This window comes from Choristoneura fumiferana, chromosome 10, assembly GCF_025370935.1.
Source record: "Choristoneura fumiferana chromosome 10, NRCan_CFum_1, whole genome shotgun sequence".
Lineage (NCBI taxonomy): Eukaryota > Metazoa > Arthropoda > Insecta > Lepidoptera > Tortricidae > Choristoneura > Choristoneura fumiferana.
The window spans coordinates 10,110,352-10,133,481 of NC_133481.1; the positions used below are offsets into that span (position 1 = coordinate 10,110,352).

Genomic DNA, 23,130 nt, shown 5'->3' on the forward strand with positions numbered 1-23,130 from the left:
TTTGTTTTTCTTACTCTTTCCGGAGCAATTGGAACAAAAGTAAGGAAACAAGTTGTAGGCTTGTTTGAGCGCCTTCAGAAACTTTTTTATGACAGTAAAAGAAATGCGTGAAATTGTTAAACTTATTATTTAAGTTAAAACAAAAGCAGTTTCTGGATCGATGTCTGTGGTGGAAAATCTATTCGTAAATTTCAATATGTAGGTAAGTAGGTAGTTTCAGTTAAATTAATTTTTAATATTATTGTCTTTTACAATAACTTTAATGAAAGAAAGCATCAAACTCGGGATAAAAACGGGATCATTTTATTTTGCTAAAAAGGCTACTTATTTTTATACAAGCTTCTTTTAGGTACTGAAGGTACCTACGTGATTATTAAGTACACATTAAGAAGCATTTACGGTTTTATGAGAGTCAATTAATAGAGTATTAAGCCTGCCTCAAACAAAGTTTGTCTGGGTTTTACATTTTTACCAGTCATTGTAATCGGGCTGTATTCTCAAGAAACAAGTATATCCATTACGATATTTCTCTACAACCTTTATAAAAAAATAGCACCATTTAAACATTTTTGTTCAACACAAATGAACGGCGAAAATGTTTGTTTATTTCTGCCGAAATTGCGCCAAACGGAATGTTGACCACAGGGAATGGGTCCGCGGTTGTACCTTCACATATCTCGCAAGGGGGAAGAGAGGGACTGCACTTGAAACTTCCCGTGAGGACTTTTATTTTATACCTACATAACTATTAGACTAAGCTCCTATGGGGGCAGCGTTTGCAAAATATGCGGACCGCGTGCTGACTCCTGATACTTGGCGTGGCGTCAGATATTTCCGTGGTAAAGCCGAAGCAATGATCGCTTATATCTTTCATAAATTCTGTGTCTTGTTATTCTATTTTGTAAATATTGGGCAAACCGGTGGGAATAGGGTTCTACGGACGCTGCGCCACTGCTACGTACTAAGCTGAAATATGACTGATATTGCCAGTTTGCTATTGTGGCCAGAAGTTAAGCCCACTACCTTCTTAGCATTGTTAGTATACTTCCTTCAAAAGGCTTATGATTATTATCATAGAACCTTAGTATCATGGATCATCCTACTAATATCATAAGCGAAAGTTTGGATCTATAGATGCTTGTTACTCCATCACTCCATCACATAAAAAAGACTAAACGGACTTGGATTAAATTTTACAAAAAGATAGTTTATAATAAACCCTTATTGATTTCATTTGTCATCCAGAAGAAATGCGTAATTCCCACGGCATAGCGATACCTACCTACACACGAATCATGTAATTTGGTGCAGTGATAAATTATCTTATATACGTAGTTATTTATTATTTGGAACTTAAATATTTTGTTTTGTTAGGCACAGTCAAATTTAAAATTTCCCTAAAACAGATCAATTCCCTGAACAAAGTTACACCATAATGAATCAACTATGTCAAACCTCCCTGTTTTTAAGTTAGATGATAAGAAATAAAAAAATATATACAAGGTGTTAATTAAATAACTGAAAACCTCAGACCCCCCAAAAATATTTTTTCATTTTAAGTAAGTTGATTGAATTTATTTTTGAATATCTTCATTATTATAAAAGATATATATATGCTGTGTTTTGCTAAGTCAGTAATTCTACTTAATTTACACATGATTTGTTGTCAGTTGCGCTTTGACGTGTTTAGAAGAAAATCACACAATGACAGCAAACTGGCCTGGCCAGTAGGTATTAAATTATCGAAATACTATGCAACCTCGCTAAAATATTTAACTGGCGCCTGTTGCAGTCGAAGCTTTTAGACTGGGCATAATAAAATAGGAATTTAAAAACACAAACATAACCTGATTTAAAAAAAGATGTAATCGATTCTACTCTCGATTCTGAGCAAACTACTTTCTGGTTTTCAGTTATTTAATTAACTCCTTGTATAAAACACACATTACAGCAGCAGATTGCTGATTTCGGACCATTTCGTAACATGCATAATTGTAACTATTTTTTTATTTTTATCCATTCTTACCATCATGTTGTCACGAATAAATTTTTTATTTCTTTCTTTCTTTCTTTCTATGTTGTATTTTGTTATAATTATTTTTATTTCACTTTACCTAGGTAGGTACTACTTCTTGATGCTATTAAACTACTAGCGCCATCTAGGCAAAAGCTTTGATAACACTTGAACAAGCTACGCAAGCCGATCTTTTACATCATTGTAAGCTTTAGGTGCACGTGAATTAGTTTTTCCAAATTCCGCTAGATGGCGCTTTATATTGAAAAGCAAAAGTTCTTTAGAAGAAAACTTACTATTTCGGCGCCACGGTAGTCGAGTAAAACGTAAAACCAAGTAAAACGTTTTTTCGAATAAGTTTTTGCCGTTTTGACGCCATTTTTTGCCGTTTTGGCGTTTTGTGTTATAGGTACATTTATTTTTGTTATTATTGAAGATTGCAGCTGTAATATTCTAATGTAACAGCTGTGCTAAGCTAATCATGGGTGTAAAATCCTTTATCTGCAGCAATAATGGGACTAGTGTAGACTAAAGTTTAGTCACTATAAGTACAAAAGCATCTTCCTATATAATGACTAAAGAGTACCTACAACTACTACAGTTCATCGATCATACGTCTCGTGGCTGATTGCGAATCGCGTCTCTGTCAGAGTCTGTGCGGGTTCGCATATTACGAACGCATAGTTTGTATCGACCGTACTTGAGAGCAGCATTTGCTCAAGTCGGCCATTCGGAACGATGAAGTAGTCCCAAATAATGGGTGGACACTACAGCACCTAGAGCTTAGAATCACGACGATTACTTAATAAAGGCTTAACTGCCCAAGCAACTTCTCCCACTAAGCCAGTTTACAAATAATACACGAGTTCCTAAACTGCTCTTGATCTCATTTCCTCAATCTCTATCTAGTTTCCAGATGGTTGGGGATATAGCTAAAACCCCCGACATTGTCACTTCAAAAGTTCAATATCTCAAAAACGGCTGAACCGATTTCGATAAAACTTGTCTAAGAACCATCGCTAGAATACCTGCTTTAAAATAAAAAAAAACGCATTCAAATCGGTTCCACAGACAGACACACAAACATACATAGCGGTCAAACTTATAGCACCCCTCTTTTTGCGTCAAAACCAAAGCTATATATGACCATGACATGACGACCGGATGGTTGAGGAGCCTGACTACGAAGCTTGAGGTCCCAGGTTCGATTCCCAAAATATTTGTTCTGGCGGTCTTGGATGTTTATTATAATTATGTATTTAAGTTCCTACTGCTATCTTAATTATTACCTACTGGGTACTAAATCCAAAATCCTGAAGTAAATTTTGCACACTGCGTATAATAGGTACAGCACGTGTATTGGAAACGCACAGCCGTTCACACAATGGCCAGTATTAAATCCAAGTAATAAATTATTGAGAACCGTTTCAACCACAGAACTGCTCACTTTTCACCAAGGAACACTTAACGTTGACATGTCACTTGATTGTTCCTTATTTGTACTAACACTAGGTTCACTTTACCATATTTCTGTTGATTTCAGCTGGTGAAATGATGTTTGTTTTAAGATAAGGGAGGATAATTCAACACCAATGTCCAATACGACTGACAAGACGTATTATAATGTGTGAATGTACGTTATTGGTAACACAGTTACTTATTGGCTGAGAGTAACTTATCATGTATCATACTATGTAGGTTAGACTTGTTTCAGTACAAATAATTTATCATGTATTTAAATGATAAAATAATTATCTGTATGTTACCTCTCCTCGCTTAAAGGAAGGATGGACATAGGAAAATTTAATAGTTCCTGAAGGATAGCGATACACGATTTTTTGCAAACATCCTGGTCACTAGTAGGTACTGTTACCACTGTAACTGAGCCTCTTCTGAATATTTTATATCTGGCTGAAAGGCCGCGTTCGAAATATGAACGCTTAAAAAATAATAAGCAAACATTTGGAAAAGGTTTGGGAGTTTGACTTGTAATCCAGCAGCCAAAGCGAATGGTAATAAAATAAAACTACGAAAGTCATGCTATGCTTTTATTGAAACAGTAATATTCTACAGTACATTAATAGTATATTACTGTAGAGGCCGGGAAGTAGGGGATTGCCGGCCAAGCAGATATATTATTATTATAGACGACCGAGAAAAAGCATTTAGCATCAGAATACTATTTTTGATTTTGTTGATTATTTAACTGTGTCGTCTGAAATCGCCGTCTGTTGAGTAACGTTATGTAGCGTAGTTTGTCACTAATTTGTACCTAAATTTGAATGCACTACTCAAGGTGTTCTCACTGACATGATCAAAATTGCGTACACTTGTCGTACACTTAGCTTAGAATAGCTGACTAACATTCAAAATTGCGAATACACTTGTCGTACACTTAGTCTTAGAGGCCTATGTAGCTGGAGCAGATATTTATTTCATATCCGTTTCTCAAAATATTTAGACATATCGGAAATTTCATACGGGGATGCTAATAAGAGAAATGTTCGCACTTTATCTCCCTAGTAAGCAATTAAAGAATACGAATCACCTACTTTCTTTAAATAAAATACACAGAAATGGTTTTTGCAATCAAAAATCTGCACATGTTTTTTTCGTGCCGGTCTTTATACCCCAAATTAATGGAAGATAATCTACACCTCACGCAATAAAACTTGTAAATAATGAGCTACCATATTTGTGCGAGATTGGGCGCGTCAGTTGGCAAGAGCTGCGGTATCTCGGTACGTCGTCCGTGCGATAATATCGCTAATTTTCATCATCGTCCGGTAATTAAGTGCATGCATACATCTTCTGCGGTTTTAAGGGTGCACGGTTATTTTTAACGGGTATAATAAAATGTTCTCAATTATCGAAGATTTTTTTACAAGCTCTTATTTAGTTTCACTTGTCCCGTTGACTGTTTGTCTGTCTGTCTGTAAACAAATCTTGCAAGTTTAATTCGATCTACTTCCAGTACCTAGTTGGATTTACTTGAAATTTGGTATGCTTATGTAAATTGCGTGACAGACAATACAATAATGTGGTAGTGACATCCTGGTAGTCCGGCCAGGATCGTCTCCACAGGACGGAAATCTTCAACGGTTAATGGCATCGACTTGAAATCTGGTATGCTAATATAGTTTGGGTGACAATATAAGTACAGTCAACAAAAAGTACAGTCAGCAAAAAAGCTTGTATTAAAAATGAAATTAACGTTAAAATCAAATTAAATTTCAGTGAACACTGAATTCTTTTTGGTAGCAATGAGGAGGTTGGTTTCTTTTAAAGCTTCGGTCTTTACATAGATTACGTCATCATCATCGTGATCTTGGCCTATGTAGTCTTGCTGCAGGGCACAGACTTCCTTTCAGAACGATGGGGCTTCGGTCGTAGACCCTACGTGGACCCAGTGCGGATTGGGAAATTCAATGGTGTAATTTTTTCACAGGTGTGTGCTTCCTCGCGATGTTTTACTTCACCGACAAGTTCTTGGTAAAATTTAAATATATTTCGCACATAAATTCCTAAATCACTTAAAGATAAATACTAGTGGTACCGTACCTAGTGGTGATAGTGGTAGATTTAAGTGTCTATATTTACAATCTATGCTATTTCTATCAAAACAACAATGTAAGTCTTCGAATTTATAAGAAAGCAGATAAACGAGAAAGAACCCGACATACGTAATAAAATCGCGTCTGGCTTTTACCTCTATAAAGTTTTGAGATAATATTATAATGATGGCATTCATTTTAACTTTTCCTTAGCCTTAAACAAGGTGTGATACATTGTAAAGTAGACATCAAAATAAATTAAATTGAAAGTTTTTAATGGAGCTCATAAGGTCTGTAGATAGGAACATCACATTCTCGAAACGACCTAGAATTCTACTTACTTTCACTTTAGGCTAGACCTTTTAAAAAAAAATACCTGAGCAAAGTCGGGGTGAGTCGCTAGTTAGAAATAAAACATAATGGACAATTGTTGCATTTACTTGTAAATTATAATAGTGTTTAATGTTAGAATTCGTACAACTAAATTGAAGTAGATAGTGAAGTAATTTCTCACTCGACTGTACATGGAAACTATAAAAGATTTCTATAAAAATCAACGAGAAATCTCATAATATTTGGCGATGACAATAACACGGGCATTTCTGTGGCCATATAAGATAATATTATCGGAGGTCCAATAATACCCATCCGAACAGCACTTGAGTGCAGAGTTGAGAGACACTCTTAGAGATGAATTGGGAAAAACTGATGACGCTTGTGTTTTTTGCTTTTGGGTAAAGATAAAAATGAGGGCATTGTTTGGAGTTTGAAAATACAAGTCTGAAGAGAAATTGCTTTGCCACCCCGAGGTTTTATTTCGTTTTGACTTTGACCAACGTCAAGGTCTATAAATTTTTACAGCTTTTATTAAATTCACCCTGTTATAGTTTGAGCCAAACTTCCAGTTCTCGGATTGAATCGAAATTCGGCATATTTACAATAGAGTACGTAGCCGACCCAGCTTTGCCCAAATTTTTTTTCTTATTGCTCAATCGTGTTTCTTTTTGAAGAAAGTAACTTACTCGTATTTAAATACGACTAATAATAAGTTTTCAAAGTAAAACGTAAACTAAATACTTAAACATATAAAGCTACATCATTTTTTCTTTTTGTGTTTATGTCATCACATACATCATGCTTATTATTGTTGCCAACAAATTATTATGATAATGAATGAATTAATAAAATTTATTTCGAAACAACAACATCAACAAAAAACAGTTTACAAATTTCTTAAATCTAAAAGTGTATTGTGGCAGTTGTCTAATATAACATTTATAAGTAAAAAAAAACACAGTTTAGAAAGATTCCATATCCATAGCGCAGATTCCAACAACAAATAAATGAAAACAATAAGTTAAGAACTAAGTTGCGTCTGACCTAGACTGAACTTTAGACCTCAAGTTCGCAACTCCAACACTTTCCCAGAGATATGACTAAACTGTAGGTAGATCAATTGTTCGCCCTCGAAAGCCTCCACATAGTTAGCAAATTTTGGCAAAAATCTTAAGAGAATAAATAAATATGTATACAAGAGTTGCTCGTTTAAGATATGAAGGTTGGATATATCCCTTCAATTCAACCAACAATCCAAATTCAAAGCGATTTTACATGAGCTTTGCGTAGGAGGGAATCACTAGTAGTAAGGCATCCTTCAGAAACCACTAGTGTTGACAAAATATCACATTGCACTACGGGGACGGTGAAACGTGAACTATCGAGATAGTGTTATAAAAATAAACGGATGCCTTACAAGGTCGCGACGAATGTGAAACTGATAGTTTAGGGAGAGCCATGTGTTTGACGATGCTCGACAAAATGTTTTGACGTCTACTCCAAAAATGGCTTCGAATCTGTCATACGCGGTGCGCGTTTTTTGCTTTTGTATAAGGGCGTTTTCAAAAAAAAGTGTATCTTTTCTTTTAAAATATATGTATTTAATTTTTTCATACAAACTAAATGTATGAAAAAAAAAACGTCACAAAACTGTAATTTTTTTTGCGGACTTTTTTTAACGCATTCACTACGACCTGACTTGACTTGACTGACCACAGGAGCCACCGACGCACATGTGCGTTTAAAATGAATGAATAATTATGAAAGCGGCACTGGGGGGAAGTTCCAAAAACGCATATAAGCGTCGGTGGCAGTGAATGCGTTAAACTATCAAAATCGATTGTGCTCTTGATTCTGAGTAGGAAGACCATATTTTTGCCAAAATTAAAAGGGTACACTTTTTTTTAAAAACAGCCATAAGCTAGTTTTAACCCCCGGTAAAAAAGGAGGAGTGTTATAAATTTGACGCTGTCAAATCTGTCTGTTTGCCTGTCTGATCCGATTTCAGTGCAGTTTTTTTATGTGAAAATCAGCTTCCTCGCGGTAGAGTTCTTTTCTATATTTTGACAAAAATCAGTTCAGCCGTTTTTGAGATATTGAACTTTGAAATGACAATGTCGGGGGTCTTCCAACTTTTTTAGTTTGGTTAGTTTAGGTTACTTATGTAATGCGTATTCGCCCGATTCTTGTTTCGTCGAAATTTTTCAGTTAAAGAAAACTATGGAAATGTCGTGGCTTTAATCATATTATTATTATTGAGGACTAAGGTGGTATTTGTCCTGGAAATTTATGCTTTGTCCTTAAATTTATGAATCTCACCTTATCCTAGGCAATGAGGGCTAAAAGACAGGTGAAATATTGCTAGATGGCGTTTTTTTGACGTTACTGTCTTGCTTGCAATTGGCTAATAAACCATGGGCAAATGAACCATCTAAACAATACAACCTATTGTGCAACAACAAAACAAGCAAGAATCCGTCGAAACAAGAATCTGGCGAATCGGGAACCAATCCGCATTTGGAACAAGTACAGTCAACTACAAAAATATCGAAACTGCCAAAATTATGAGTACAAAAATATGTATACACGACTTTCTTGGCTTAGTACATATATAATTGCATTGCTAATCGTAGATAAGTCGTTATTCACTACTCCATTAAGTCCTCAAGCTGCAATAAAACATGTAAATAAACGTTAACACTTCTGTTCATCATAAAATCGTACTAATAGAACCAATATGGCTAGGACAGATGTTTGGCAAAATTGTTATTTCTGTCACGAAGGGTGTGAATTTTATGGTTATTTTCTTAGCGGGGGGGTGTCTGTGTGTCAATTAGTGAATACTAACAAACTGCGTTCTAAAATGTAAACAGGGGATGCAATGGGATGCATATTGTGGTTTGGGGATGATATATTGTTATTTGTGTTGCTATATGCGGCTTATTCCGGAAATAAATTTGGATCTTGTTACAATTTCATGCTTATTAGTAGTACAGTATATACTGGGTGTCCCTGTAACACGATCAAAATATTAAAATACAGGATGCCTCTGGCCATGGGGCTCTAAATGCAAGATTTTATTAAATGCAACTTTGCCAGCTCAACAGGAGTAGGTATTATAAATGTGAAAGTTTGTGAAGATGTTTGGATGTTTGTTGCTCAATCACGCAATAACGGCTGAACGGATTTACATGAAACTTGGCGTACAAAACCGATAGACAAAGGTCTGCATTGAGACATAGGATACTTGATATCCCAGTTATGCGCTCCCGCGGGATAATATTTTAAGTTTAAACAAAAATAGAGGGCACTGTCCGAGAACGGTGGCGTACCTCGGCTTTCAAGATGACGTGTTAACTTCGTCTGCAATCAATAGATGGCATTCTGCGAGCGAACGTTGTCCTTTCAAATTGTTTTCGTAACCTTTTTTCAAGCCAAACTCTAACAAATTTATTTATTGCGTTTCCATGGTAATAAAAATCGTGGAAGTAAACGGTTGTCATTGTATATTATTATTTCAAAAATTGCACGGGCATAAAATACAACATTTCAGTTATGTTATACCTATGGCATTAAGCTATTTCTTATGCGGGCGAAGCCGTGGGTTAAAGCTAGTTTAAAATAGCTCCCAGTGACCTTTTGCATACCTATAGGGGTACAAGGTCCTCTCAACGCGCTTCGTTTTTCCTTTTTGTTCATACTTTCTATTGAACATGTCAATACTATTAAGTACAATTAAAATGTGATCAATAAATTTAAATATCAAAGTAGGCACCGAAAAAAGAAAATCAAACTCAAATCGATTGAACAGTTCGATGGTTGCGCAGTGAGGCTACTCAAAGCCGTATATAGATTCCAAAAAAACTACTCATGTGTTGCCAATAAAATGAAAAAGTTTTAGAAGCTGAGAAAAGCTGTAGAAGGCCAGAGGGCCACCATGAAATCTCCAATTGTCGCTTCATTCGGGAGAGTTGAACAGAGTAGAAATCGAATCGTATTGGTATTGTCCCTCTGACACTTGTATTAAATAACTTGAGCGTCAGCGGGATGGCAAACTACGAAGTTTGAATTTTGCACTTCGTCGTATGGCCTGACGTTTGGATTGATCGAATGCTTTCTATACTCGTGGTAAATTTCGTTGTTGAGTTTTTGTTTCCTGTTAAGTTTTTCTGTTGACGGTACCCATTTAAGGACTAAATAAAAACAAAATATTATAAGACGATTTTTTTATTAATGTGCATGGGTTGGTTACATCTGGAACGTCGCAATGACAATGGCACTTGTGACAGTGACGTTCGGCCATCTTTGGTAACTTTTTTGGAATCTATTTAGTTGAATGATAGTTAGTCATTTAGTAATGTAACTCGTTTATAGATAGGTACCTATACAACTAAGTCTGTTCGCAGAGAGTAGACAAAAATTAAGATACCGTCTCAAAAGCGATTATCGCTTAATTATCGCAAACTGTATGGCGGGCGTCGCTTTTCAACGCGCTCACTGTGTTTCGTGGTACCAGGCACTTGTTTTCAAGCACAGGACACGTGGGCGGCTTGCCACTCGCTCTGTCACAAAATTTCGTAGTCTATATTGGCGTTTACTCACCAAGGTTAATACGAAGGTCAGTACGTTGTTATAATATGTTTTTATACGTACTTTTGCACGAGCTAGGGATGAAAGGCATGATAACAGATACAAACAAACCCATGCAGGTTTCTGTTACATTCAGTCAATGTTTGCTTCCAGGTACTAACACAAAAAAGGTCAAACGGTAAACTATTTGCGACACACTGAAACGTGACGATTGTGATGGACGTGACGAGTCGTCACTAACTTAAGCGGATTGCGAGAATCGTGACGATGACAGCTAGAAGATGTGTTGGCAGGGTGGCAATGACTTAGTTCGTGTTACGGACCCATATTTATTTTGACGTCTGATGCAAAAAAACATAAAAAGCAGCTATTTTTATAAGTAATAAAATAAATAAAGTGCTCGTAGTACTTATCCACTAGCTCAATCCAAAATAACACCTAGTACTTAAAAGTTTAATTTCTTTACACCAATCGTGAAATATAAAAGCAAAACCAAATATTCTATCTATTTTATGAAGCCAACACAATTGTAGGTAATTCAAAAGCGGCATGCAGAACCTATTCATCTCGACCAACAAGTATGCCTCAGTCAAGCAGCAAGAGAAATGGCGCGCGGCATATTAGAACACCTCGCAAAACTATACATCAAAATGAGAGATGGGTATGGTAAAGCTTCTGGGTTGGATTCGCAGGAACTGGAATTTAAATACTCTCTTTATGGATGTGTTGTTAAAGCGCTGTTTTTCATTAATAGAGCTACTGAGTAAATTTGCGAGTCTTAGGTCCTGTTTCACCATACATTGATTAGTGTTAACTGGCGGTTAGGTGTGATGCCGTCTCTATTTGTTTTGTTCGAATAGACGGAGACGGCATCACATTTAACCGTCGGTTAACGCTAATCAATGGATGGTGAAACAGCCCCTTAGTGTAAAATGTTAACAAAATTTCTGATTGCTGTTGAATGTGTTTTCTATAAAACTGCTTGTTTATTTATTACAAACGTCTCTCTCCACTTGTCACTTGTCTCATGACGAAAATAAGCTCAATAAAATATATGAATTTTGTAAAAGTTTGTACACAGATTTAATCGACTAAAATTGCCTTACCAGTTTTTTAATAATATTGCTTGAGCATTTTTAAGTGAATAACCCCTTAACTAAGGTAACTTTTTTTTGACCTTGTGATCAAACAATTGGTGATGATTCCATTCCAGTAAAAACTAAAATAAAATTACAAAACCTAGCTATATCAAAATACAAACTGTAAAAAAAAGGTTATTTAATATATCAATGCACTGATAGCTTTGTCACCCTATTTAACACGCGTTCAATGTTTACCTTTTAACGCAAAACAAAATTATTTTCAGTTGTTTAGTTACTGGTTAAAGAATCGTCAATCTTACAACTGTACTGCAAGGCTCATATTATCTAAAGCCGGCACATAATTTGTATGGTATTGCTCCGTGCATGCCTCTTCATTGTTTTCGTAGTTTACTATTGTCCTGTCAAAGCGTGGCGACAAAATTCGTGTACACCGCCGTAGGGGTACCTACCATCAAAAAAATAGGGGTCACAATGAGCTTCTAACGAGCCAGGCATAGAGTTAATATAAAGCCGAAAAGAAACGACACGTGACGCTGAAATCGTACAATTATGCACCGTTTCGTTTTACTCAAAAAAAGTTGCTGCGGTCTAAATATAATTATGGAAGTATATTTCAGTTGTAGCCTGAATATGTTCAGATTTTTATAATCAATTAATAAAATTAAAAGCACAAAAGTTAAGAAACGTAATATGCATGTAACGTAACACCAGAGACTCGTTAAGTGATGGGACCTAATGGATCGTGAGTTATATCGGTACTTATTAATTGGTAAGTAACGAACATTCTTGTAAACTCCGTTTAGCCTTACTAAAGTGGCAAATAATATTCCAATTTAGAATTTCACTAATATTCTCATCAAAATTAGCGTATTAATCGATCGGTTTAATTATGACATTAATTATGATTACTTATAAGATTTTAAATTATTACATTTATCGACTAAGTTTCGACACTTTGACTCTCTAGTCTTGTGATATTGACAGCTGTCACCCGCACCAAGCTACAATGAAAGTACTTATTGTCATCCTGTAATCCCCTATACATAACAGACTAATGAAATTTTTACTACCTATTATGTATTGGTTTAGATTGTATTCTGTTCACAATATAAAAGCATTTTTTAGGGTTCCGTACCCAAAGGGTGCCAACGGGACCCTATTACTGAGACTCCGCTGTCTGTCTGTCTGTCTGTCCGTCCGTCTGTCACAGGGCTCTATCGCTTAAGCTGTAAAAGTTAGACACTTAGAATTTTCACAGATTATGTATTACTGTGGCCGCTATAACAACAAATACTAAAAATAAAATAAAGTTACAAATTAAAGGGGGTTGTCATACAAGAAACGTGTTTTTTTCAGCGTTTTTAGTTGTCTAGCAACGGCTAGCTATGTCGTTTGAATATGTACCTTTAAGTTTGCGATTTAAAAGATGTTTTATAAAAGCTTCGATAATATAATATAGTGACTGTCTGATTGTGTGGTTTATTCGTTTTTGTGCAAAAGTAATAAAGCAATTTATGAACCACAAACCTCAATGAAGCCAACTTTGGTAAGCGTTCGCCAAATTCACACCGTAATAATCACTATGTTTACCTATTGTTTTTTACACTAAAAAAATCATACTAAGTATTTAACACTATTTACATGGTTTATAATACAGTTTAAAAGTTATCCACACTAGTTGAATTTCTTATTATTTAATTACCGCGAATGAACCGCGCTGACAGCCATTTTTTTTGAGCCGCGCGCGTCGCTGTGTGGGCAATGGTTTCAGAAGCAAACAGCCAGAGCCAAAGAGGATGAGAATTCAAATTGTTTTTTATTCGAAATACTTGCACATGTGCTTATATTTCGGCGATATTTTTAGAAGCTTTTCTTTAGCTTGCCCTGTTTGTTTATGTATTTATTTATTGTTTGTTTGGGTCACATCTTAGAAGCTAAAGTTGACCCTCTTTCAGTGGTCCGATCGACTTGAAATTTGGCATACTTATGTAAATTTGGTGACAATACAATAATCTGGTAGTGATCTTGGTGGTACTGCCAGGATCGTCTCTGTAGGAGGGAGCTCCTCAATAGTTAAGAGTACCGACTTGAAATTTGGTACAGATAATAATATGTAGTTTAGATGACAATGCAAGTACAGACATAAAAAAGTGCATTCGTCAAAAAAAGCTTGTATTAAAAATGAAATTTTTAACAACAACTTATTACAAGCATTATATTATTATTTTATTTGCCGTGTATTAACTATGTTTGCTCGAGTGGAATCATTCAACTCAAATTTGAAGTGGATATCTTCAACCGATTGAGCTGAAATTTTACAAGCATGTATAAATCCGATGACAATGCAATATTATTATAACATGGAGTTGATCTGATGATAAAGCTAGCGGGTGACCATAGGAACTCTGTGATAAACGACACGTCCGCATCGAGCTTGGAGTCGTTTGATTCGTCTTGACGAGTACTTTGGTAAACAGGGGCATAAAGTACAGTCAGCAAAAAAAACTTATATTAGACGAATTTTAAGAAATACTTTTACTGAACTGTTTACGGAACCCTTCATGTACGAGTCCAACTCGCACTTGACCAATTTTATTATTTATTTAAGCAAATATATTGTTATTGTTTGACTGTTTGATATCTTTATTGCTAGCTCGTGCTGCGGCATCGATTTCATACGGATTGATATTATTTTCATGGTTTTTGTAGTTGGTAAAACTTTTTGGTATATATTTTTTTCTGCGGACATTTGACGCCATGCATTTTATTTTTCAGTTTTACGCCACGCTAATATATTTTTATGATTTGTTGCATACGTATTTCATATTCTTATTTAACACAAGTAACCAGGCAGTAAATCAAAGTCAATGATTTATGTATTACTAGCTTTTACTCGTTGTTTCGCTCACGTACGCTATTAAGCCCGGTGAATTCAAAGCTTTAACTAAATTTCAAGGGAAATCACCAAAGATAAAACAGTGTTTTTAATTTAAGTTTGTATGAAGAACAACTAAGCAAAATTCTACGCCTCTAACAATGTTCACATTTCGAGATTTTATATCCGTAGGTAAATGCCAATTCCGTAAGAATATTGTTACAAAAAGTAGTCCTCATGATTCAGCTACATATCCTTATAATCGAATTTCATCCAAATTCTATGTAAGTTGTAGAAAATATTATTTCTATACATGTAATAACACCAAGATCCAAGATACACATTACACACTTCCAATGTCTATGACGTCCTGGTAGCAGCGTGGTAATAGTTACGTTATTGCATTTAGTTTGTCGTCAACTCGTCGCCTGCCTAATGCCGACGGAATATTAACTAGTCCTTCGTCTCTGGTTGACTTCTTTAGGGCCCATGTGACCCTGGTAGCGTGCGCACCTCCTACTACTTGATACTTACTGAAGAATTTAAGATTAGTTAGGTACAGTTAAAAAAACACTATTAGGGGCAGGTTGTCTTGCTAATTCGAAATGTATTGTCAAGACAGTAGGTAAGTATGTATTTTCTTCTAGAATCAATGTTGCCACTTTTTGCCTTCCCTGCAGTCATTTTTCGCTAATCTCGTTGTTAATGCGTACACGTCTTTCTGTTTCTATTCGAAATAACTAAGTAAGATAATATTTCGTTGATGAGTTACCCGGCTCGCACCTTCGAGTTTTTCGAAATTCATGTGCGGAATTACATTTGAAATTTACCACGAGCTTTGCGGTGAAGGTAAACATCGTGAGGAAACCTGCACAAACCTGCGAAGCAATTCAATGGTGCGTGTGAAGTTCCCAATCCGCACTGGGCCCGCGTGGGAACTACGGCCAAAGCCCTCTTGTTCTGAGAGGAGGCCTGTGTCCAGCAGTGGGACGTATATAGGCTGGGATGGATGGATGAGTTAGTAGTTAACTACCTAGGTGCAACAATAAAATTGTAATCTTCTTTCTCTCTCTTCTTCTCTAAGTCGCTACACTCTTGACAGCGTAGGCGTAAAAAACTTTTTAATCACCTCGCACTTTTAGCTCTTATAAATAATGTGGCACCAAAATGTTACATTATTCATCTATCTCTAAGCATTATTAAGTACCTACGTCAATGCAGCTCGTGGTATAATCCATTGCACCGAAACTCGTCGAAATTCAACTAGGACAGTGTTCCCGACTTTAATCTGGTTATTCCACACGCTTATATTCTGTCTACAGTCTGAGCACTAGTTAAAGGACCATGGATAATGTCCAGGAACGCAAAGTAAGATGTGTTTGTAAGTTAAGTTTGGTTCTAGTCATACACTCATGCACTAGCACCCGTGCCAAGCCTGCCAATATTTACTTATCGTATCGCTTAAAAATTACACTTAAATCATAGCTTAAATTTATACTTCCTTAAGTATTCACATATTAAAATGTAGGCCCACATTTTGTCGAAATGTAATAAACGCATTCCAGTCAATATTTTCATAGAAATGATTTCTAAATAAAGAAGCGAGCGTACTTAACTTATTGAGTACCTACTATCTACGATGTTAAGAGGCGTACAATGCCAAGTAGCAAGATAGCCACCTAGTAAGATACCTATAGGTGGGTAGGTAGGTGGGTATTTATATGTACAATGCTTCAGGAACGGTATCAAATTCCCTTTTATCAAAGATATAAAATTTGAATAGTTTTACCAGTAAACCAGAATTTCTGCACCGAATCGACGCGTTTGAATGCTTTTGAGTATTGACTGCACTTGGAGGTGAAGTTTTATATTTCAATTCATGTTTGTAACTTTTCAGACAGATCAAAATGTAATAAAAGTGGTTATACTTATTCCAAGTTCGTACAGGTCGGTATTTTTAACCGACTTCAAAAAAGGTGGAGGTTCTATGTTCCAATGTTTGTATTTGTTATTGTTTTGAGAAAGGTACCTAATATCTTCCTAATATTATAAACATTGGCCTTAATGTTCTCATCTTTTTCACGCAAACTTGTGACGTCTGCTGAATGATTATCGTCACACTCTGGAGCTCGTTGTCCTAATAATTAGAAAGCGGATTTGAAGTAGCGATTACAAGTTTAATATGGATATGAGTAAGATTTATTATTTTTAGCATTCTAGGCGCTTTGGTGTTGTACTGTGAGCCTCAAATGTAAACTGTTATAAATAAATAAATAAATGACTAGTGCGATTGGTTAGATAGATAGATTTATTTATTAGATGTCATATGTTGTTCATTAGTCTTGCAGCTATTTTATTACTTACTTACTTACCGCAATGCAATGTTATAGATAATTAAATTCAATAAATGTTATTCTTGCAACAAACTTTGTGCAAAGAAAAATGTTTTATTCTAATTAAAGGAGCTTTATACAGATCAAACACAATAGATCCTATTTATTACGCACCTTTTTGATATAAATAAATACTTACTTGTATTCGTCTATCCATATTAAACTTGTAATCGCAACTTCAAATCCGTTCTCTAATAATAACACATAGAATACTTTTATTTAGGAAAATTGTATAGCTCCTGCAGGATAGTGATAAGTAAATTCTTTACAGATGATTTCGCGGGCGACAGCTAGTTTTTAGGGTTCCGTAGCCAAAATGGCAAAAACGGAACCCTTATAGTTTCGCCATGTCTGTCTGTCTGTCTGTCCGTCCGCGGCTTTGCTCAGAGACTATCAATGCTAAAAAGCTTTAATTTTGCACGAATATATATGTTAACTATGCCGACAAAATGGTACAATAAAAAAAAACAATATTTTTTTTTTTTGAGTACCTCCCATAGACGTAAATTGGGGGTGATTTTTTTCCTCATCCAATCTTGTAGTGTGGGATATCGTTGTATAGGTCTTTTAAAACCATTAGGAAATTGCTAAAACGATTTTTCGATTTAGTGATTTTTTTGCAAAATATTCAACTTAAAAGTGCAAATTTTCGTTAAAATCGAGCGTCTCCCCTCTCTAAAATCCATACTGGTGGGTGGAAAAATTTGAAAAATTCAGGATGGTAGTAAGTATATCAAACTTACAAGGAAAACTATGACGGTTAAGTTTTCTGGAGAATTATTAGTACCTAGTTTAAGAGTAGGTAAATAGCAGGCTAAAGTAAAAAAAAGGATAAAATATACCTAAACTTGGAATATTCCGTACAAAATACGAAATACTAAAAAAACTATTTTTTTTCATAATGGCTACGGAACCCTATTTCGGGCGTGTCCGACACGCTCTTGGCCGGTTTTTTACATTACTTAAATAGCAAAGAAAAAAGACACAGACTAAACATCCCTTATCCTTACTAATATTTTTATGATTAAAGTACAAATGCGAAAATAACTCTGTATCCATGTCTGTCGCCTCATCATGCTTAAACCACTGAACCGATTGAACCGATTTTGATGAAATTTGATTAGGAACGACCAGGATGGTTTTTATTCCGGAAAACTGCATAGGTACTTCCCGTGGGATAGCGATAAACGAATTCTTCACAGGCGGAGTTGCAGGCGAAAGCTAGTTTTCTAGTAATAAGCTAGCTTTTATTGAATTGTATTACGTCTAACGTATCATATTCTTATTCTAAGAAGGTTTCTGTAAGAAACTTAACCTCGATAGTGTTGACAGCTTCTAGGAAATGTCTTCGACCTTTCTATCTAGTCTGTTCCTATCAATGTCATGAAAAAACAAGCACAAACTTATCACATGTTTATTTTCCACTCTCGGTGTAGTTTTGCATGAGGCAGGATTAGGCACTTGATGGTAAGTGATTACAGTCCGTGGACACCTATAGCACCATTGGTACTGTTGATGTGTTGCCGGCCTGGCCAGAAACGATACTACCGTTTACGGAATCGCACCCGTCCCAAAATCTTAATTTAAAGTGATTAAATGAACTTTGGATATTTCATAACGACCCATAACTCTTTTCTTCGAGATTAAATCAGTTTACGTGGCAATCAGTCACTGCGGTATAGAAAAAAATGGTGATTTTGCACCGCAAGCCGCCATAAATAAGCGGCAAAACTTTGCGCCTTCTCTGAGCACGTGGCGGGCTTATTCCGAAGAACTTGGCCATTTCTTTTTCCAAGTAGCTGCAAAAGGATTCTAAATATTAATGAATTGTTGATGTTACATCGTCGACCTAGACTTAATATTTATTATTATGGCAATTATTGAAACTAGTCAAAACAGCAATGTCAAAAGCAATATACATTATTATACAATATATTTATTTTTTATTACTCGACACTGACACTGGCAAAATTGTCCTCCGATGGACAGAGCCATATTTTTTTACAAGTCCTGCGTATCTTATAAAAGTAAATGCTGTGTTTTTTGCTTGAATGGGATTCCTCCACGAGTTTACGTAATTTTGTCCAGCTTAGTTAAGTACTTTAATCTCAAAATATGAAGTATAAACCACGAACAAAGTTACAAAACTTACAAGTAAGTTTTGCAAGATACCGGCGTTAGTTCCGTTTATTGCCATGTTCATTCATTATGATCCTTGTCGTCAGTTTTTTGTCAGGATATATACCTGAGATGGTATATTATATTCATATTTTTAGCTCTCGATTAAGTTGTTTTTTTCTTAACTTTGTGTCAAAAGTAAAGGAACTTCTTTATACCTTGCTAAAAACCAGCTAATGGTGTAATTGGAGCGCTTGTGCCAGAATAGGAAGTTTGGGTACAATTTGTCCGGACGCGGACGTTCGGCGCTCTCCGCAGGAAATGAGCGTATTTGTCTTACCTGGGAAAGGCGCGGTGTCACTTTCAGCGATAAATCCAATAACGTGCGCTAACTTTGTTTGTATATTGTTTTCTGTTAGTAGTATTAGTATCAATAATATTATGATTACTGCAAATACTGTGGATTGTTTTGTGCAGTTTTAGAGCCTAACTTACTTTGTGGTTTTTCATTAAAATCGAGCGTCGCTATAAAATCTAAATCGGAGGGTGGAAAAATTGAAAAAAATCAGGATGGTATCATACTTTCAGGAAAACTATATCGTTAAGTTTGCTTGAGAATTATTAGTAGTTTAAGAGTAAATAGCAGCCTAAGGTATAAAATATAGCTAAACTGTGGAAGATTCCGTATAATATACGAAATATTAAATATATTGGCCCGGATAACTCACGTCTTAAATCGAGTTTAGTGCTACGGATTAGCCCGAAACATGTCGAGCTAAACTCGATTTAAGACGTGAGTTATCTGGGTCAATATATTTATATTATTAGTCTCACGGTAGTTTCATGTTCAAAATACGAAATTCTTAGAAAATATGTCTTAAGTTTCGTATCGCTACGGAACGGAACCCTATTTTGGGCGTGTCCGACACGCTCTTGGCCGGTTTTTTTTAAATAATCTGTATGCAATTTAATTTGTAACAATTTTAAATTGAACTTATTTATTAGGAAAGTAAACTAATTGCACGAATGATGGACTGCCATTCTAATGGGATATATTATTATTTTTTAACTTTTTTGTAAATTAGATACATCACATTTTACATTTAGTCACATACCTATATTTCTACGTAAACAAGAGTAAGGAATTCTATCAGATTACAATATAATTTGAGTTATTAGTAGAACTACTGCTCAGTGAAATTTAAGCGAATCGAAAACCATCGTCCGAAGGATCCAAAAAACTTTGTCAATTTAAAAAAATCTTAGAATTTTTTAAGATGCTTTTTTTAATGACCAATTTCTCAAGGGGTTAAGTGAGCATACATAATTTAGTTAACGTTGTAATGGCACAACTCGCTAGATCTCAGACCAAGCATCATTGCCAAGAGCTATACATTCATAAATTCACTTACCAACGGTTATGAATGTTAATAATTAAACACCAAGCCAAGGCACCTGAATAAGTTTTTGAACTCTATACCGTTAGGCTGGTTTTATACATTAGGTACAGGGCAAATTATGAAAAGTCGTAAAATCATTAGCTGACGTGAAGATTTCCTTGAGATATATCAGTTTTATAATTTTTGCAAGGGATATTTATAATGTAAAGTAGGTTAGTCTGTTAGAGCATGAAAAGATTTTTGAATTCTGTTCAGTCTACGATATCTATAGCTTTATCCTAAGCCATTTTCACTGATGTTTTTATAGGTCTCCTTATAATTCCTAAATGTTATTCGTTATGGTGTATCATAACTATGTTTTATTGTTTCTTATATATAAACTAGCTATTGTCTGCGACTTCGTCTGCAAAAAAATAATGTCGTGGGAATTCCTAAATTTAGGTATACGATAGTTTTAATTGACGTTGCGCGAAAAGCAAATGTGCCAAATTTCAGGACTCCACACCCGAGGTTGTGATTTCGAGGTTTTATACTAATCCTATAGGAATATCAGGATCAAAAAAAGCCTATGTGTTATTCCATATATTTAGCTATCTACGTAACATAGCAAATTTCATCAAATACATAAGCGATCTTAGACTTTTATGGTGATCAATAACAGATATTTTGTAGTTTTTATAATGTATAGCACCACAGAGCACCACCTAGTTCAAATAATTGTCGCAGTTTTTTTTGTCTTCTTTTATGGGAACTTAAGGCATATTTATTTATTTATTAAAGTTATATTTGTACCCTAACAGCTAAAGCCAAACCGGCACAAACTTGCAATACTTAATGTTTTAAGGTTTATTTGGGCACAAACGGTACCTACATGGTTCTTAAAAAATAAAAAAATTACAATTTACAGATAAAGCTGCCACCACTTACTGATTCATTTAAGTAAAAGTAAATGAACTTAACTTAACCTCGTAAGTCCTGACTTTTTTTATCATAAATAGTTCTACAGACCAAGGCGAGAATTCTAAGTTTTGTGATTTTGAAAATAACTTACATAAATTTAAAGTTCATATTTCTTTGAAAAATTTGTACTCCACCAAGTACATTCGGCAGTTATTCTTACAATTGATTTGTACTTTGTGAAGTACACGGGGACTTACGAGGTTCAGATAATATCTAGGTGAGTTACGCTATAGAGCTCGCAGGCATCTGATCTTCCGCCACTCTCTTGCACTCTGTCATCAGGCGCCCTAGAGTGCTCACAAACAAGTCGACGTGCGGCGAGCACGGAGTTGAGCAGCGCGAGCGCGCGCGCGACCGGCGCCTGCGCGTGCGCCCGCGTGCACCTCGCCGGCTATAAGCCGCCGCCGGAAGATAAGCGCACAAATAAGTTATCGATCTGGTTTCTTACAATTTTGATTACAAATTTGGCCAGAGATAGTAGTCTACGCAATTGTAGTGAGTCGTAACCTAAGTGCCCCTGTAGAAATAAGGTAGGGATAATAGAAGTGGACACTCTTATACAGTGCTCTTAAAAAAATATTTTGTATTTGTTCCAACATAAGAATATATTTACTCGAGTATGCTTCGCACGAGCGCTGCATACAGTACTCGAGTTGCGGGGATCGTCTTATGATATGAAGTGTAATTTTTTTTTGTTACAGATCAGCTCCAAGGCTTGTCGGGTCTGACGCATCATACAAATACAGTCCGTATGAAATGGAAGCCCTTAATGCTGTAAGTAATAAACTTGAATGGAAGGCGAAGTAAGATCAATAATACAAATATTTTTTGTGCTGCTTAAGTACTGAGCATATCCAATTAACTCATTTTAATTAGTAAGCGCAACATCTCCTTCACCGCTTCCATCATAAAATACCAATATTTCCTTTTAAAAAGTACCAACACATTATATGAAGCCATTATGGTAATTAGTATTGTGCGCTGCTCACCCGTCGATGTGAGGTCGTCCGATTAGAGGCATTATCATAATCTAGCTGGGTCCCCCGCGGCGTGGCGTGAAGACTGCTTCTTTTTGGACCCAGTGAGACAAAACACAGTAGATCCTGAAAAAAAAACAAACCCGACTGCCTTAAAAAACTTTAAAGTTCAACAACTTGTGTAAAACTCTGTTAAGTAACTTAAAGTTCAACATTCGGGACCTATTCAAAATCGCTCAAAAATTCTGAGCAATAGGTCCCGACTGTTGATCGTTAAGTTACTTAACAGAGTTTTAGACCACTAGACTTGTTTTTCTTTTTAATTTTTGAACATGCAGAGAGGACCAAGGAAATAGACATATGTACATGCTCGACAAAACCTTACCCTCCTTCGGTCATTCTAATAAAGTATAGGTACCATTAGCAAAATATGTATGGTCTACCATCCTAAAGTTGATAATCATTTGCATGTCACAAAACAATAATGCCAATAGACGTGTCTGTCAACTTGAAAAATCGACTTTAGCGACATATTCATTTGATAGGAACTTGTTTAAAAATTTATAGACCACTTATTTGGCTGATGGTACTAGAGTCAAGAACTTTTCACGTTCTTGCGACAAAACGTAAAATATTCTGTTTAAAGAAATTCGGTTCAATAGTAGGTAGAAACAAACAAAGAAACAAAATTTAATTTCTTTATTGTAATACCATCTCAATGTAGCCCGCGGTTTCGTTTCCGTGAAATAAAAAAAAAGATTAGCCGAATAATGATGTCTGAAAATGGTGATATATCTTTTATCTGATACG

At 35.6% G+C, this 23,130-nt stretch overlaps 2 protein-coding genes across 2 annotated transcripts in view; both read left to right on the forward strand.

The window, feature by feature from the left end:
• Positions 1-7,871, forward strand: part of LOC141432065 (THAP domain-containing protein 2-like) — a 213,616-nt gene extending 205,745 nt beyond the window's left edge. Inside the window, exon 4 of the mRNA XM_074093448.1 lies at positions 7,857-7,871. The gene's annotated coding sequence lies outside the window, so the exon portion shown is untranslated. The remainder of the gene's footprint in view (positions 1-7,856) is intronic.
• The window catches only part of LOC141432066 (kinesin-like protein CG14535), a 343,284-nt gene that overhangs the window by 45,004 nt on the left and 275,150 nt on the right, over positions 1-23,130 (forward strand). The window contains exon 3 of the mRNA XM_074093449.1: positions 22,045-22,117. Within this exon, the coding sequence (XP_073949550.1) occupies positions 22,045-22,117 (73 nt within the window). The remainder of the gene's footprint in view (positions 1-22,044; positions 22,118-23,130) is intronic.